The 12,794-nt window shown below is 41.6% G+C and overlaps 1 protein-coding gene across 4 annotated transcripts in view; it reads left to right on the top strand.

The window, feature by feature from the left end:
- The window catches only part of ITPK1 (inositol-tetrakisphosphate 1-kinase), a 143,181-nt gene extending 132,879 nt beyond the window's left edge, over positions 1-10,302 (top strand). For 3 of the 4 annotated variants that reach the window (XM_057413454.1, XM_057413456.1, XM_057413457.1), the window contains 5 exons: positions 525-690; positions 2,867-2,934; positions 3,051-3,119; positions 4,397-4,559; positions 9,388-10,302. In XM_057413454.1, the coding sequence (XP_057269437.1) occupies positions 525-690; positions 2,867-2,934; positions 3,051-3,119; positions 4,397-4,559; positions 9,388-9,710 (789 nt within the window). In that variant the 3' untranslated portion in view covers positions 9,711-10,302. The remainder of the gene's footprint in view (positions 1-524; positions 691-2,866; positions 2,935-3,050; positions 3,120-4,396; positions 4,560-9,387) is intronic. The other variant, XM_057413455.1, reaches the window with a different exon arrangement.
- Positions 10,303-12,794: the final 2,492 nt, after the last annotated feature.

The raw sequence follows: 12,794 nt of genomic DNA, 5'->3' as shown, positions 1-12,794 counted from the left end.
CCAGGAATGTTGTTAGACCAGCATTTGTTTCCAGCAAGAAATACTAGAGTCTGAAAAATGTTCTCTGAAGATGTGGGTGAAACCGTGGTGCTTAGGCCATCGCAACTGGACTGAACCAGACCCCAGGAAATAGAGCTGTGGGGAAGATCTTGTAGTTAGTACACAGAGCTGTTCCTTCTGTTGTTCTCATGATGCACTCTTGTATTCAATTCAAACTTTGTTGTTTGTGTTGATCAGATGTTTCACCCTTTTGTTGCACCTGCAGTTGCAGTAGCTTCCCAACTAGAAGTAGCAAATGAAATTGCAAAGAGCTGAGAAGAAAATGTTTATTGAAAATGAAAGCTTATGGAGAGTTGTGTATCAGTGAAATGAAATGCAATGAAATAGGACTAGCTGCTGAGAAGGAATTGATGCATGGTCAGTATATATGCACCTGTAGATGTTCCCCCTCAGTGCTGGTCATATAGTGAGTAAGCATGAAATTATTGAAAAACTTGTGCACAACTGCATATGCTTGTTTCCAGATGGCAATCATCTTCAACCAGGAGGGCCTGAAAGCTGTTCACCCCCCTTGTGTCATTCAGAGCTTCATCAATCACAATGCCGTGCTGTATAAAGTCTTCGTGGTTGGGGAATCCTACACAGTGGTGAAAAGACCATCTTTAAAGAACTTCTCTGCAGGAATCTCAGGTATGCTGTACCCATTTAAAAGGAGATGTCAGTTCTTGGAGCCTTGGCAGCAAACAGCTCAAAAGTATCTTTGAAAAGGCTGCTGACATGAAGGCAGCTGGTCCTTGCATACCATGTTTCCTCTTCTGTATTATTTCAATAGGAAGGGAGGGAGAGAACTCATCTGCTCTGGAATACATAGGAATGACATTCGTATAGTAAATATTTATGCAATGGTAACCTGAGTCTTACCTGTTAGAAATAGTAGTTTATGTCATGTGGAAAGGGGGAGAAGGAGAGAAATTGTTGTTTTACAGTAAGTTTATGTGTCATTTGTTCCAGAGTTTGTTTATAAATGTGCTTTGAAGAGAATTTCCTGGATTCCATCATTTCAGAACTTCCTCTCCCTATTTTTACCTTGATTATGCATGTGTGTTTAAATTAAAGATCACTTGTGCTCTACCCTGAATGAGCCTCTCGATACGTGTGAGGCCCACTATTGTAAACCATATCATTTGGTTTGTAGATACCAGCTGTGCTAGGAAGGATGAATGGACTTGTCAGTGAGGACAGTGATCCTCCTAAATGTCACTAGAAAGCAACACTTGAAGGGTTTTCATTAAAGATCGCTTAAATTTCCTTTATGGGAAAAAGCTCCCTTCCGGAGAACTGCATTCTGTGGTCCAGCAGAAGCGAGAAGGAATTAGTAGTGCATGAATGGGAGCATGATCTGCTTGCAACTAGACAAATGCAGGAGATAGGAATGGGAGAGGAGAAGGTATTGAACTAAAGGAGATAAATGAACAAATGCCAGTTTCTTGTCACTTTTATTAGTTTTCTGCTGATACTAGTATGTCCACATGTGTTCACCATTGCGATCTGCACACAGATATGTGTTTTGTTAGTATATGTACAGTAGGATCCTGGTAAGTCTTTGTCTGTAGGCATGTGTACCTGTGTTTATGTTTAGGTCTGCTCTATGTCCTGACCAAATGAAGTAGGCCAGAATCTGTGTAAACTATTGTGACAGTTGGTCTGTACTTTTTCTGGAAGGGAACATTTTAAGGCATCTTTCTAAAAATTCCTTGTCTAATGTCTCATCTGTTAATGTAAGACTTGAAAGTTGTCTAGAAGCCCACATAAAAATGAGGGTTTTGGGCAGATTAGGGTAAGTGTCTGACTTTTTTTATCCTCATCAGGAGAATTTAAGGGGGCTGTGCTACAGGCATCTGACAAGGCAGATCTGACAATTAAGCAGATTTGGCAGGTGTGAGATACTTCAAGAGCTGACAGTACGGGGCCTTTCTAAATGGGAGGAAAGGCAAGAATGTTATATGCTGCTGTCAGACTGCAGAGTAGATTTGGGTTTGCTTTTCACAGCTTCCCCATCTTTATCAAATGTGGACCTACAGCTGCTCTTAAGTATCCACTCAGAGAGACCAGCATGGCAGAAGTACTGTATTGCTGCTGACACCTGGGTGCTGAGACTTTAACTCGGGCATTCCCATGTGGGTTGTCTGTACAATGCCATCAGTCTGCTGTGGTGACAATTCCAAGGGGAGACCTGCGGTGGATTTCTCCCCACCAGTAAAACCTCCAGCACAGAGCAAGTGGGTTGGGAGGTGCTGGTATGTTTCTCCCAGTATGTTCGTGGCTTCTGTCACCTCAGGATACATCCTGCATTCCTGTGGTGCCTCCAAAAGGAAGGCAGGTCCTGACCGTGAAATTTACTGCTTTCCTCCATGGTGGCCGTGCCCTCCGCAGGTTCACAGGGATCTCAGTGTACCCTACGCGTTATCAATCTACTGCCTGCAGTGAATGCAGCTTCTCCTTTCTATCACACTTTCCCACTGGAACTGTCACTTTGAGTATAACGAATTAGTAGAAATGAACTTAATTATCTTACTTAACTTAGTGAATTTGCTCAGGTGAAGGAAAGGAAACCGGTTCCTGCTTAACCCCGTGCAGTTCTGTTTATCTGTGGTCCAAGGTCCAAAACCCGTGGGTGACCACTGCCTGCGCAGGCAGCTAAGTGCCAGCAGGCAGGAGGGGCCCTGCGGGTGGGGTGGGTGATGGGCACTGCACAGTAGGGGTCAAAACTGGATTCCCGAGTCTGCAGTGACACCTACTGTTCCTTACACTAATCCTGTGGAAAGTAAAATTTGGTGTATTATTTACAACCTGCTTTTAATTCCAGACAGAGAATCAATATTTTTCAACAGCCACAATGTTTCAAAACCGGAATCCTCATCTGTCTTAACAGCAGTAAGTACACTTGATCTTTTTTCCTCTAGAGTGGCTCTAAAACTTACCTAGTCTTCTTATCGAAGCATTAGCAGCTAGTGACTCTCCTTCACAAGTTGTCTGCTTCTGTGTTACAGGCTGAGGTTTGTTTGGTACCACGAGCCAGCATGACTGTGTCCCCCTCTGGTTTTCCTTACCGAGCTCCGGTGAGGAAGCACTGATGCAGGAGGGCTGTGCTGCTTGCCAGACCTAAACTCCCTAAAGCTAATCTAGGCAAGGGGAATGAGGAAGTTTTGAATGCAAACACCTGGTCTTTTCCTGTCCAAAGAGCTTAATAAGCATGAATCATCCTTCCAGGACTCAGTTCTGTGAGGAAAGACAAATGGTGAAAATTCAAGCAGAGAAATTACATTGGGCAGGGACACAAAGCGCCATTAGCTGTCTGTGGTGGGAGCATGGCCAAGCTGTGACCACAGGACCATTTCTGGGTGTCTTCCGAGTCCATCAGTGCCAGCACGCTGCACAGTTTCACAGTTGCATTGCCAGTCTTTTCAATAGGCTTTGCACGTATGAATCCTAACAAGTTCTTGGGCACTCAACTGCTGAGAAAGTCACTTTACAGAACTGGGTCCTTTCCGGATCTGAATCTCTAGATTCTTTTCTGTTTCACAAGCTCTACTGGGGCATAGTTCCATAGTTGGCAATGATTAAATTTTGTATACAACACCGATAGGCATGCAAAATATTAAAACTGTAATTGTGCTAGTCATAAATCCCTTTATGGCTAAATTTACTTTGAAACTTAGAGTATATGCTCTGTGATTTACCTGCCATCTCTCTCATACACATACATGCTTCTGTATACCTAATAGTGTACTTTGGCTGCTTAACATGTTTAAAAAGTGAAGAAAGGTACATCTATCAGGCAGAATTAACCTGAGTTACTCATTGTAATAAATCTTTATGGAATATTTTATACATGAAACCCATATAAAAGATATGCTCTTTGAATTAGCCTTTGCCCTGAAGATATCAGCTGAGTTGAATTGTATGTCTCAGATTAAACTAATAGCAGGAGTCTGTTTTATCAGCACTTTAACATAGGTCTTATTCTACATTGAAATAACGGAATGATACGCAGAATATTTGCAGCACGGGGTTAAACACACCAGATGTATTTGGTTTTTAAGGTGTAGATCTAGTACTTAAAATATTTTGAGTCTTCATTTATTCCTACACTGCTCTATCGCTCAAGAACTGCACCAGAATGAAGAGGAAGAACTAGGTACTTTAGAGGAAGTGAACTTCCAATGTAGGAAGGATTCTGAGTTATGAAAGCAGTTTCTCTTTGGTGTCTTTCTGGTCACTGGTTCTCTGCAATTAGATTTGTTGGATATGCACCTGGAAACCTCTGAAAATCAATCTTTCAAAAAAAGCCTGTTTCAGAGTCCCTCAGTAATGTGCCTTTTCCCACTCACTATAGCTGGATAAAATCGAAGGAGTATTTGAGCGGCCAAATGATGACGTCATCCGGGAAATCTCGAAGGCTCTGCGACAAGCTCTGGGCGTTTCCCTCTTTGGAATTGATATCATCATTAACAATCAGACTGGGCAGCATGCCGTCATTGATATAAATGCATTCCCAGGTGAGAAAGGCTTATCCACTCATGCTCTGTGGAAACTGTGCCATGTGTACTTAGCATGGAGTTTTGGTGCTGGTGTCTCACATTGTTGCTCCCCAGGTGGGGGACAGGAAAGCAGCAGCCAAATTGGTCTCAGGTAAGATGCTGTTTGATTTGAGAAGGGTAGAGTCCTAATCTAGAAATGGAATGTGCTACTGAAATATCATCTTTTAAGAGATATGGTCAAATTTTAGTGGCCAGCTGTAACATGGCTGTCATGCCCTTCCTTGCAAAGGGATGGTCAGGAACTGGAGCGTGAGACTGTGTGCTGGCGCCTGTCCTTTCTGGACCTGTCCCTCATTCTATAGAGAAAAGAAGAAATTCTGTTTTAGGAGAGCCTTTTACGATTTCTTTTTTTCCAGACTCTGTGCCATTAAAAGTGTTGTGGGGGTGGAAGTAGCAAACTGTTCCCATGAAAATCTCTTCCTGTGCAAATTGAGTCCCCACAAAAAGACGTTTATGCACAAAGCAATAGCACCAGAAATGTGATGATAATGATAAAACTGCAGGTGCAGAGAAGTTGCTGTAAAAAGTTGAATATTCTCACAGGTTCTCAAAAGTGCATCCTGGAGTAAAACAATAAAATGGAGCATTTGAAAACAGGTAAATTTGTCCTCCCCTTTTTTTAGTGCAACATATGTCTTGGAAACAGCTAAACAAGTTCCTTGACCACTGGAATTGTTAAAAGGAGTTGTAAGTGTGTATAAGGGGAGACAGTAATGCTCTGTCACTTGTGCTAAATATTCGTAGCCTAACATGGTAAAAGAATACATCATCTCATTTGATGCTGTTTTGTATGGGGTTTTTCAATTTGAGAATCTCCTCTCATTACCTGAATAGTGATTCTTGTCACCAGAGATGTATATAGGCCACTGCGTAGTTTATTTAACCTGTCATTGAAGACCTTGAGTTTTCAATATGGCTGTAGTATTTTTACATCTAGAGATCTTGCCCTGAGCTCCAGTTATCTAAATCTTTCAGTTCAGTTCTTCATCCCCACTGCTGCCCCTTAGTACCTTGGCTGTCTTATCTCCACAGTGACTGGCTTCCTTTTAAAACTCTGATTCTGCTATTCGCGGGTCACTTTGCAGCTTGGTTCTACCGTACGGTGTTGATGCAATCTGCATACCTATGAAAACAGTCTTCTGGCAAAGACAGTGAAACAACCTAAATTGGATGTCAGATGGTACCATGTCAGCTTTATGAATAGGTTTATATTTCAGACACTGGGTCTTGGAAGTCAGAGATACAGGACATTCTTTTGAAATCCTGCATCCTGCTTTTTGATTTGGTGTTTGGAGGGTTTGATTTTGGTTTTGGGGTTAGGTGGTTTGGTTTTGTTTGTTTGCTTGTCTTGGTTTTGTTTGTTAGGGTTTTTTTCGAGTATTGTTTTGGATTTGGTACTTTGCACAGACTGCTGAAATTCCCCTTTTCTTGAAATGCTGAAATGGGGAACAATTAGTGGCAAACTAACTAGTTAAACAGGAGTAATGTCTTCATGATGTGGCAAAAGTTTGCTGAACTGCCTTCAGCTTCATGCTCTGTTGTACCCTAAGGCAATAGTTTTTGACACTCAGCCCAAATCCTGTGTTTTAATCTGTGCAGTAGTTTGTCTTTGAAGAGGCATTAAATTAATAGAGTGTGTTAGTCCTTGCAGGAGGCTTGAGAGCATGGGGAAGCTTCTTATGCACAGGTCTACATTGTACTTGTTTGCAGATGCATTGCTAGGTGGACATCCTTCCTATCCATGCTCAGCCAGAAGATTCTGGAGACTGTTTTCAGCATAGCAAAATTCAGGCCTCTTACAGGCAGGCATTTCCAAAATAGTTTCAGTGGGCAGTGCTAGGATAGTACCTGCTGGAGCACGATTCATGCAACTTGTGCTTTGAGGCATGCAGAACTTATATCCTCCCACTGATGCCTTGTGTGACATGAATCCAGAGTTCATTGCCAGTAGTTTCTGAAGGTGTAATTTAATCTCCCCTTCTTGATTTCGTTATCGCCACAGCACAGTGATGGCCCACAGTTGCCTTTTTTGAGAGGCCTGCAGCAGCACCCAGTTAACAGAGTAAGGTAACATACACAGACTTTGCAGCCTTCCCCAGCATCCTGTGGCTTGGGAGCTGAGATACCATGGTTCTCTTCCTCCCTTCTTTGTATTTGTTTTTTACAAGTGTGTTAAGTTTCTTCTGAGTGACCAGGCAGAATTACTTGGCCCTTTACACTCAGTGTGCAGAGGGCTTGCACAGAGGAAGCCTGCCTGATACATACAGCTTCCTTGCACCGTAACATCTGCTGATTTCAGAACTAAATAACTGGCCATCTTATTCCTATTAAATATTTAAAGTAACTTATTTTTAAGTTTACCAGGTGCCCTCAAACAAGGCTGGTTTGTTTTCAGTGAGTAGACACGAAACACTCCAGGGTACTAGGGATCTCCTCGCTGAATATTAAAGCTGTTACTATGGAGATGGCTTATTCCCCGGGGTGTTTGAAGCACTCTGAGTAGATTTGAAGCCTAATCCCTTGGATTTTACATAAGCAAAAAAGCATAACAAGCACCTCTGTCAAAGAGGTGAAGACCTTGTTCTGGCTCCCTTGACTGGCTGTAAGAGTCCTAGTTGCCCCCTGCAGACCAATGGATTATCGTGTGGGGAAGTGGGAAAGTTGATGTTTTGAAATGGCCAATTGTTTGTTGAACCTGTTTAAGGGCCTTTTGAGAAAGGAAAACTGGGAGCAGTTGTCTCACATTGCTGGTGTTTTGTGTGACCTGTTAAGCGTCTAGAACTGTGACCAAGTGCATTAAAATCCAAAGCAATGTAGCAGCCTAAATAAGAGTTAATTGCTTAATGTAATGGTTATAAATGCACCATAAAATCACCACATTTATCTTAAGGTGAAATTATCCTCTTCCTTAATTTTTTCAGGAATTTGGGTTTTTATAGCCTAAGAAAGTTGGTCTTTACAAGAGAATGGAGATTAAAATTGTAGTATTTATGGATCTGAGGGACTCTTCTGCCCTGCGATCACTCACTAAAAGTGTTCTAAAATGTGCATGTACTTTATGGTCTCTGGTTATGCTCATGTACTGCTGTGTGAATGTGTGCTATTCACATGGGACTTCTAAACTGTTATTTATTGCTTCAGTCTCCTATGTTAATGCCAGGTCACCTTCAGAATACTTTTGTAGACATTTTCAAACAATCAGCTTATCCCATTAAATACACTGAATGTCATATGTCACCTTGTCGTGGTTTAAGCCTAGCCGTAATTCAGTACCACGTAGCAGTTCGCTCACTGCCCCCCCCCCCCCTTTCCTCCCCCCATTCCCGGAGGGATGGGGAGGAGAATCGAAAGAGTGTAACTCCCACGGGTTGAGATAAGAGCAGTTCAGTAACTAAGGTATAACACAAACCACTGCTGCTACCACCAATAATAATAATGATAAGGGAAATAACAAGGGAAGAGAATACAACCACTCACCACCCGCCAACTGATACCCAGCCCAACCAAGCAGTGCTCTAAACCTTCCAGGTAACTGCCCCCAGTTCTACATGCTGGCCATGACATGCTGTGGTATGGAATACCTCTTTGGTCAGTTTGGGTCAGGTATCCTGTTTCTGCTTCCTCCCGGCTTCCCCTCCTCCCTGGCAGAGCATGACACTCACAAAGTCCTTGGTCAGACTAAACATCTGAGCAGTAACTAAAAAACATTGGTGTTATCAGCGCTGTTCCCAGGCCAAAACTCAAAAACACAGCACTGCACCAGCTACGAAGAAGGAGAAAAAATGACTGCTACTGCTGAACCCAGGACACACCTCTACATACTCAATCAAATTTATAACAATTTTAGGTAATGCAGTATCCATTTCAAGACATTGTGCCAATACATTGCATGTCTGTTTCAGTTATAAAATGAATGCAGTGATAAAGCTGTGGCTGTATCAGAGTGTTTAAAATAGAGCCAGAAGCTCTGTATGTCTACTGCCACCCTTTGTGTCACTAAAAAATGTCACATCTCCTAGTATTTGAGCAACTTTTTAACCAGGAAACTTGTTGTTAAATTCTGCATTGCAGATTGTTTGGAGTCACTTAACAGAACACGTGGAAAGGTGGTTTCAGTACTGAAATACAAGATTGATGTTTCAATCCAATACTATATCACTGATACATGCTTGCTGTCCCTTGAGCACTTTTTCAGACGTTGCTCATAGCAGGAACATGTTTTAGGTGCCAAGTTAGGTTAGATTAGACATGCATCACATGCTTGCGCCGTGGGAAGGTCCCTTTTCTGCAGTGTATAAAGCCAGCCACGCTGGAGTCTGAGGTTTCCTAACTGAGGGCATTACTGGGGAAATTCTAGAGAGAGTTCAGACCCTCAAGGAGACTCTGAATTAGAGCTACTTTCCATTGTAAACCTGGAATCAGAATAAAAAAGATCAATGTTACACCACAAAGTTTGTAATTCAGGGAAAAACCTGGACTTGGCAACAAGTGATAGAATATACCTAAGATTATGTGTACACATACATACTTGGGAGGAAAAAGAAACGGAAAATCTGAAAGGTGACGGGTTTTTTTGATTGAACAAAAGTGTTTTTGTAGCAAAGGTCTCTGTTCCTCTTTAACCTGCTCAGGCAGTCACTCAAAATGATGTTGTGGAAAAGAAGCCTTGTCCTTGGAGGACAAGGACAGCCCAGGAAATAAAGTGGTAGAAAAAGCCTTCCAAGGAACTTGGCAAAATGACTTAATTGCTTTTTTTTTTTCTCTCCTTCATTTTTCCTCTTTTCAGGTTATGAGGGCGTTTCTGAATTTTTCACAGATCTCCTGAACCACATAGCTGCTGTCCTGCAGGGTCAGGCACCTGAGGTGACACAGCTAAACCGTAGCAAGCTCCTGGCAGAGCAGACCAGCGGGATCATGGACGAGCGGATATGCTGCACTAGCACAGGCTGTCTCAGCGTCATGGGAAAAGACTCCTCCTGGATTGTGGAAAGTGAGACCAACAGCTCAGTAAAACTGCAACACCAGAGACTAGGCTGCAACTCGGCAGTGTCCCCCAGCTTCCAGCAGCACTGTGTCGCTACGTTGGCAACAAAAGCTTCTTCTCAATAACTTGCTGATGCCATGGACTGAGAAAAAGCCACAGGGATACAAATTGTGGTCCCACAACCAGATCAGGCTGTAACAGTACATGTGAAATTGAAAACAAAATAAAGCCAACAAACCACAACACAAAACACAATGTAGAAAAACAAAATGAAAATCCCTTCCATTTGATTTAACCTAATGGGCTGATGAAATGGACTGAAAGGGGGAGGGCAAGAAGTGATTCAGATCCATTTCATCAGATTCCAATTGCAAGTCTATAGTGAGTTTACACACACGTGGGTTTTAACACTAGTCCTTTCATTGTGGGAGGGTTGCTCTTTCATTTCTATTGCTCTTTTTAATCACTGGTGACCAGCATTTTAAAATCGGACCTCATGATTTCACAAAGATAATAATGTTGAATGCAGTGTCTGAATGCAACAAAGGAGAGATTTTTGCCTAAAATATTCCCTGTTCCTTTTTCCAGGTAGTCCATTGCAAAAGAAAACTAAGACAACTTCAGTGTCACTAAACCAAATCTCTGGAAACATTGACCAGTCAAGATATCGACAGGTAGCTTGCTGTAAAGCTGTGGCACTTTGGGTGGGACAGAGCAGGGTGCAGAACGGAGGTGATCACTCCGGTTGCAGCTTGCAGTTTTTCCCCCAGGCCTCCTTGCTTCAATCAAAAGCAGCTCCTAACCATGTTTGCCAATAGCGGCACATGTTCGATCCGGACAGGACGCTGATAGTTAGGTTGAGTGATTCAGTAAATTAAATGTAATCCTTTTAATTAAATTATCTGCTAGTGGTGAAGTCCTAGAAGAGTTAATAGAAGCAGCTCATCTCTTAGATTGATTCTCCATCCGTTGCACTTCTGAGGACACTGGGACAGCTCTGTGAAAAGGCTGCAGAGCCACGCATTTCGTTGGAGCAGTGCACCTGATCTGCAGATCCTAAGGGGTATCACAGTTGCTGCCTTCCACAGATCCATACTGCTGTGCATTTTCTTTTCTTTTGCAAATTAAATAAGCAGAATTGTGTACCTTTGTATGAGGTTGAAGTGCACAACAGCTCTAGCTTAGAGACCACATTATTTTGTTGCAAGCTGCCAGATGAGGCTGTGTGGTAATTTACAATAGCAGTTCATATTATTTGTAAACTACACCACAGCCTATTTGTATCTCTTGAGATATGCAGTAAACTTACAGTGTTCACCCTCTATTGCATCTTCTAGCATGGCAGCATCTTCTGTCAAGAATTCCTGCAACTTTTGCCAATTCTGAACACTAAACTGGAAGTATGTATGCCTGTCAGCACTGAGAACAGAGACACTATTTTGGTAGACAGTGGCCTTCCCCATATAAGCCCTTCAGGGCTTATATAAGCCTTTTAGGGCTTATAACATATTTTATGTGTTTAAGAGGGGTAGCGTTAAGAAAATTTCTTTAGTTAAGCTTCTAGATTGCAGATACAGGAATTTCTGCCTTTCTGTAGCAGGTATTTGTAAAGCATCCATCACTGCAGCATTTAATACCTGTTTGGTTAGTATCATGTGTTAGATATCTACTCAAAAGGAAAGGATCTAGAGCTTAAAGCCCAGGTAGACCATGGAGAGAAGATGAAACTGTGTAAAAGATGTTGCTACCCTACCAGTTTGTATCAGTCCTTGAGGGGAAAAAGTTTTGAGGAGTGTTGTGTAGCAGTTCTTTTGTGTAAACAGTGTTTCTGTCATTGGAGAGATTTGGTTTATTCCCAAAATGCCATTTTTAGGAACTTATTGTAGCCAGGATTGGATTTGCAAGGCTGATATACACAAGAAAAGTTATTCCACCTTTAGAGGGGTTACTAACTTTAAGATGTTTCTGTAGAGACTGGAAGGACCTTATGAGTGTGATATCTGCCAAATTCCAGGATGCATGTAAATGCAGCCGACTTCCTCAGCTGTTGCAGATGAGTTCTGAGCTGGGTGCACTTCACAATCCTTATATGCTTTGAAGCTGCTGGATCCCACATTGTCTGCAGCTTGCAGATCTTGAGTGGTTGTGGTGTGAGTCAGATGTACATAGGTAAGGGTTTATAAAGGTATTCCTGACAGACCAAACTTTTCGTAAAGCCATGACTGAAATAAATTTGACATCTACAGTTTGGGGGTTGTTTTTGTTTATTTAAAATAAAGAAATGTTTTTATGTTACACGTGTAACAAAAGATACCCTCAGGAAGGAACTTGCCAGTGCATATTTTTGTATGGTACTTTCTTGTAGCCAGCTGGTGGAGTGTTTGTAGATTTGCCTTTTTCTCCCTTTATAACAATGGCTTGGCTTGGGTTTTTTGTTTTGTTTATTTTTTGTTTGTTTGTTTGGGTTTTGGTTGGGGGTTTTTGTGTTGTTTTTTTTTTTTCCGTGGTTGGTGTTTGTTTTTAATTGGGTGGTGGGGAAGAAGCAATGATGTGAGAACTGGGTTAGTAACGCAAGATCTTTCAAACCAAGTATGTTTACATGATTCTGAGTGTTGGATCCAATGGAAAAGTCTGTATGCTGTTTCCTAGTTAGAACATCAAATAAGAATTTTATTTTCCTGGCTGCCTTCTGAATTTTGGTTGGCCTATTTTGCACTGCTTTATTTCTCCAGAATAAACTACTGAAATATAATTGTGCATTTTAAACTTGTTTACAAGTGATTGTTAGAAGTTTATTTTGTAATTCTCTGAAGGGTGGAGAAATACTATATTTAACTATGACTCCAGACCTCGGCAGTAACTAGAGAACAAGTTTAGGTCATTGGTGTGATCAGTGATATTTTTCCTTTTTCCCATAGTCTGTAATTTATTTTTTATTTATCAAATGTATTGGTATCACTTTAATTTACCAGGTGCAGATATGCAGGTGCCTATTATGATACGGCATTACAATAAGAGTTTTCACATAAATTACCATGCAATTGCTGTACTAGTATATTTCCTTGCAGAAATTATTGTTATGGCTCATTATGGCTAGAATGTTGCTAAATCACAGGGGCAAATTGGGAGACCAACTTTTAAAAGCCAAACCTGTAAATTACCAAGTGTCCAGACATGCAATTACATTATTGCAAAACATTCAAACATGC

This window comes from Pezoporus wallicus, unplaced genomic scaffold (genome assembly GCF_028554395.1).
Source record: "Pezoporus wallicus isolate ANWC-B61680 ecotype Strahan unplaced genomic scaffold, APGP_CSIRO_Pwel_v1 contig_3017, whole genome shotgun sequence".
NCBI lineage: Eukaryota > Metazoa > Chordata > Aves > Psittaciformes > Psittacidae > Pezoporus > Pezoporus wallicus.
The sequence above is the reverse complement of the archived record's forward strand: the minus strand, read 5'-3'. Positions and strand labels throughout refer to the sequence as shown.